The sequence below is a fragment of the Moschus berezovskii genome, chromosome 14 (assembly GCF_049115385.1).
Source record: "Moschus berezovskii isolate FMDL1 chromosome 14, NW_MosBer_1.0, whole genome shotgun sequence".
NCBI lineage: Eukaryota > Metazoa > Chordata > Mammalia > Artiodactyla > Moschidae > Moschus > Moschus berezovskii.
The window spans coordinates 85,344,204-85,350,007 of NC_142473.1; the positions used below are offsets into that span (position 1 = coordinate 85,344,204).

The 5,804-nt window shown below is 39.5% G+C and overlaps 1 protein-coding gene across 1 annotated transcript; it reads right to left on the bottom strand.

Annotated features, from left to right (window-relative positions):
- Positions 1–4,192: 4,192 nt before the first annotated feature.
- LOC148775779 (olfactory receptor 5G3-like) lies at positions 4,193–5,137 on the bottom strand. The gene has a single exon (XM_088843430.1). It carries the CDS (start codon positions 5,135–5,137, stop codon positions 4,193–4,195), a length of 945 nt encoding a protein of 314 aa, XP_088699556.1.
- Positions 5,138–5,804: the final 667 nt, after the last annotated feature.

The window sequence follows — 5,804 nt, forward strand, 5'->3', positions numbered from 1 at the left end:
TGTTCCCTTCGAAATGGGTGACCTCTGTCCTGATTCACCTGGGGTCTCCTAACACACACGAAATAATTCCTCACCCTTTTCTGGCTCCCATACTGCACAGTATGATGCACATATTTTCCTTGAAAGTTTTGAGTCAATTGCACTTGATCCCCAAAGAACCCTGAACCTCAAGGGTCTATATCCATAGAAGAGAAATTAAAGTAAAACAGACATTGAGTTTGATCCAATATTATCTTACAATGGGACTTTTTTCTCAAAGGAAGATCTCTAAAGAAAAAAAAAAAAACTCTCATTTTGGGACCATCTTTGAAAAGTGAAGCCGATTTCTACTGAAAACAAAACACTGCATGCTGAGATAAAAACTCACAGTTAAAAAACTATTTCTGAAAGTTGATACAGATTGCTCTGGGAGATGGGGCACAAACGAGAGGAAATCAAAGATACGACACTAACTCCACACAACACTGTGGAGTATCCTGTGTTAGGCTTAGATTCATGGGGTCGTGGAGAGTCGGACACGACTGAGCGACTGAACTGAACTGAACTGAACTGAGGGAAAGTCCACCCAGGAGTCATGGATGGATGTGAGAGTTGGACCATAAAGGCTGAGCGCCAAAGAAGTGATGCTTTTGAACTGTGGTGTCAGAGAAGACTCTTGAGAGTCCCTTGGACTGCAAGGAGATCCAACCAGTCCAGCCTAAAGGAGATCAGTCCTGAATATTCACTGGAAGGACTGAAACTGAAACTTCAATCCTTTGGCCACCTGATGGGAAGAGCTGACTCAATGGAAAAGACGCTGATGCTGGGAAAGATTGAAGGCAGGAGGAGAAGGGGACGACGGAGGATGAGATGGTTGGACGGCATCATGGAATGGATGGACATGAGTTTAAGCAAGCTCCAGGAGATGGTGAAGGATGGGGAAGCCTGAGTGCTTCAGTCCATGGGTTCACAAAGAGTCGGACACGACTGAGCAAGTGAACACAACAGGGGAAATCCCCAGTTGAGGAATGGGCTCCCAGAGACTTGCCAATATACTTTTAAGTATATAATATACTCATACTAAGTTGCTTCAGTCATGTCTGACTCTTTGCAACCCTGTGGACTTGTAGTCCACCAGGTTCCTCTGTCCATGGGATTCTCCAGGCAAGAATACTGGAGTGAGCAGCCATGCCCTCCTCCAGTGGATGTTCCCGATCCAGGATCAAACATGCATCTCTTGTGTCTCCTGCATTGACAGGCAGGTTCTTTATTACTAGAACCCCCTGGGAAGCTGTTAGGGGTCAAAAACTTATTTTCAATAACACCACAGCACTTGGTACTTCTAGGACAAACTAGTTAATCAAAGCCTAACCTGACAGGGTATTATTAGAATTTAACTGACCTATGGAAAGGGAGAGGGCCCACTTCAGCTTCCTCTGAACTTCTACGTGGGAGAAGGGAAATACCCAACTCCAGCCCACTCTAACCTTCTCATGCCAACTTATGGGGGGTGAGGAGACCCTGTGAAACAATTGTGAAGTTTACAATTCAGATACATCAGTTCACTAAGACTGAGACCTAATCACAGGACACAGAGCACTTATCTTCCCCTCACACCTCACACCACCGTAGTACAGAACAGCAATTCCTTTTACTCAGCACATCACGTCTGGCTATCAAGAAAAAGTCACAAGGCATACAGAAAGGCAAAAAATACAACTGGACAACACAGAGCAAAGGTCAGAACCAGAATTGGCTGGGATATAGGAATGATAAGACCAGGAATTTAAGTCAGCTCTGGTTAAAATGCTAGAGATCAAAAACACTGTGACAAAAGAAAAAATCTTTGATGAGATGATTGGTAGACTGGATATGGCTGAGGAAAGAATCGGTGTACTTGAGCGCATAGCAATAAAAACTTCAGAAACTGGAAATGAGAGTGAATGAGGAGTGAAAAAAAACAAAAACAGAACGTCTCAGGACTGTGGAATAAGTCAGAAGGGGTAGCGCATGCACAATGGTAATATCTGGAGAAGTATTTCAAACAAAATGACTAAGAGTTTCCCACTCATGTCAGACACCAAACCACAGATCCAGGGAACTCAGAGAACACGAAGTGGGATAAATGCCAAAAATGAACAACAACTGTACTTATAAAATTTTCAAACTATGAAAATCAATAGTAAGGAAAAAAATCTGGAAAGGAGCCAGGGGCAAAAAAAATATATATCACCTACAAAGAAACAAAAGTAGGGATTACATCAGAATTCTTCTGAGAAACTGCACCTTATGAAAATGTATCACGTCCTCCCAGGTACCAGCACTGCAATCAGGTGATTTCAGTGTGTGGATGCCATAATTGACATATAATTTCCCTGCTACTGATATTGAGACTCAGTCTTTTTTTTTTTTTTTTTTTTACAAAATAAGGAGAACCACTTTCAGACTTACAGCATGAACAAAAATGCAGCTCCAACTGAATTTCTGTCGCTTCCTAACGTGAAGAATCAGCTACAAACATTTCTCACTAATAAAAGCAAAGCAAAATAAAAATGATCTTAACAAGCAACACATTACACTTATAAAGTCTGAAGGGAAAGAACATGATGCTGTAAAGGAAAAATACAGAATGGCTCAAATGAGATTGGAGAGTTAGGGTTATTCTCGGAATGAAAGTCACATTAACCGGTATTTTTAAAAAATAGTTATCCATGTAATTATGGTACAGAAAGTATTCTAGACAGAAAATACATTAGGATTTCAGAACATCAACAGCTAGAGCTAGAGAGGACAGTTGGTTTTGAATATATTTGCATATACTTGGGGAACACAGAGACATTGAGAAAAGTTATCGTTATCATTTGTTTCCTATCATTCTTCTCTCAATCCCCGTTCAAAAGATGTTGCATCATAAATATTTAAGAAAAATTAAACAGACAGGAAATACTTCAGGTGTCATATTAAGAAACGGAATTCTCAAAAGACAATGTGATTTGTGATATGCTATATAACAAAGACACAGAAAAGATGAATTTTAAGGCAAAATTTGATGGAAAAGCTGTTTATCTTTCTAGATAAAAACAGGAAGAATGTATGCTTCCCCTTGTCACACCTAAGTCCAAGTTTTAACAATTCTTTTTTTTTAATATTTGTTTTATATTGGAGTATGTTTGATTATGGAGAAGGAAATGGCAACCCACTCCAGCGTTCTTGCCTGGAGAATCCCAGGGATGGCAGAGTCTGGTAGGTTGCTATCTATGGGGTCGCACAGAGTCGGACACGACTGAAGCGACTTAGCAGCAGTAGCAGCAGCATGTTTGATTAACAATGTTGTGTTAATTTCAGGTGTACTTCAAAGTGATTCAGTTATACACATACATATATCTGTTCTTTTTCAAATTCTTTTCCCATTTAGGCTATTACAAAATATTGAGCAGAGTTCCCTCTGCTATACATAGGTCTTTATTGGTAATCCTTTTAATATAGTAGTGTGTATAGGTCAACTCCAAACTCCGAAGTTATTCCTTCTCCCACCCACCGAAATTTCCCCTTTGGTAACCATAAGTTTGTTTTCTAAAACTGTGAGTATGTTTTCATTTTGTAATTAAGTTTATTTGTACCATTGTTTTTACATTGTGCATATAAGTGATATCCTATGGTATTTGTCTTTCTCTCTTTGACTGACTACACTTACTATGATAATTTCCAAGGTTAGTAAAATGATGTTGGAAATTTTTACAAGACTCACAATTAGTGATGATAGTTTTATATCCGGATAAATTTTAAATAATGTTTTGTATACCATTCAAATTTCATATTTGCATTGTCACGTGTTCTACAACTGTTGACTCACTTTCCATTGCTCAGCTTTTACCAAGGTCTATGAGACCTTTATTAATGAACTCTGGTGAACTTTCCCTTATACCATTTGATTTTCTGGGGAAGATTAGAATGTTTTCCCACATATAAGAATGCATAAATGTTCTTCTGGTTTATGTTACATTTATACCATATATATATATATATAAAATATTTTGTATTCCCTATTATTTTCCAAAGGAGAAGACTGAAGAAAAAACAATATACACAGTAGTTTCAGTATATACAACTGTCAGACCTAGGGATTAAAAAGAGTCTATTTCTCAGTCCAGTATTCTTTTTGCCACACATAATCAAATCAACATCTTTGGTGCAGCAGAATTAGAATTCTATTTTATCCATCGTTAAAAATAGTTTTCCTTTCAAACTTCCTGCTGAATGAATTCTTCACCTCTTTGTTCCTCAAGCTGTAGATAAGAGGGTTCAACATGGGAGTTAATACCGTGTAAAAGAGGGAAATCACTTTACTGATTTCTAAGGAGGAACGTGAGCTGGGTCGAACATATATAAAGAAAAGAGTCCCATATAGGATGGAGACAACTGCCAGGTGAGAAGAACAAGTAGAGAAAGCTTTCCTCCTCCCATCGGCAGTCTGGATCCTCAGGATGGCCACCAAGATGCAAACATAGGAGATCACGATGATCAGGCCACTGAGTACTCCTATTGCTCCAGCCAAGGTGAAAAGCACCAACTTATTGATCCAGGTGTCTGCACACGCAAGGGAAAGCAGTGGTGAAATGTCACAGAAAAAGTAATTAATAACATTTGGAACACAGAAGGGCAAGCAAAAAGTGAGACTCGTATGAGTCATGGTGCTTATAAGAGCCACAGCATAAGGGCCTATAACCAGCTGCACACAGACCCTCTGGGACATAATAAGTGTGTACAACAAGGGCTTACAGATGGCCGTATACCGATCATAGGCCATGGAAGCCAGCAGGAAACATTCAGTGGCCACAAAAAGACCAAAGAAAAACATCTGTGCAGCACAACCCATGAAAGAGATGCTTCTTTTCTTTGCAAAGATATCACACAGCATCTTGGGGGCAACACAAGAACAGGAACACAAGTCTACAAAGGACAGGTGGCTAAGAAAAAAGTACATAGGAGTGTGGAGTCTGGGATCAATCCCTATGAGAGTGATCATCCCCAAGTTACTCCCTAGTGTGACAAGATAGACAAAAAGAAGAATGACAAATAGGGCAATCTGCTGATAGAAATGACCTGAGAGGCCCAAGAAAAGAAATTCAGTCACTGCTGTCTGATTCTGATCCTCCATTGGTCATCTGCAATCTGTTATAAGAAAGATTTTTTTTGATGAAAAACAATCATTGAGTTACAAACAACATATTAAGCCAATAAAAGGTTCTGTTAAATAGGTCTATAATAGACAATTACTGAAACACTGTGGAACTAGAAAATAATATTCCCAGATTCTAGGTTGGGCTTCTCAGTTGGTGCAGTGGTAAGGAATCCACCTGCCAATGCAGGAGACACAAGAGATGTGGGTTCAATCCCTGGGTCATGACAACCCCCTGGAGTAGGGAATGACAACCTGCTCCAGGATACTTGCCTGCAAAATCCCGAGGGCAGAGGAGCCTGATGGGCTACATTATGGGGTCGCAAAAGTCAGACATGACTGAATGACTGAGCACGTACACTCATTCTAAATCCTGGCAGTTTGTGCAAAGATCCTGTGTCAACTTGGGTAATTCACCCTTAATCTCTATTGTTTGCCACAAAGAGTTTAACCCTGTCATTGAAAACGCTTTCAAACTACGAATTTGTATACGAACTACCTTTCATGTTTCATGCTGTTGCATAATTGGATATAAAACCCCAGCTAGAAAAACCTTGCTAGGAATACTGTAAACCCAATGAGATATTCAGATCTTAACATATGACATCTGAGAAATGCCAAACAGGAAATTTCTGGATTTTAATGA

Bases quoted from the DNA above. Each gene is read 5' to 3' on its own strand.
- LOC148775779 (XM_088843430.1), bottom strand. From the start codon at position 5,137: ATGGAGGATCAGAATCAGACAGCAGTGACTGAATTTCTTTTCTTGGGC.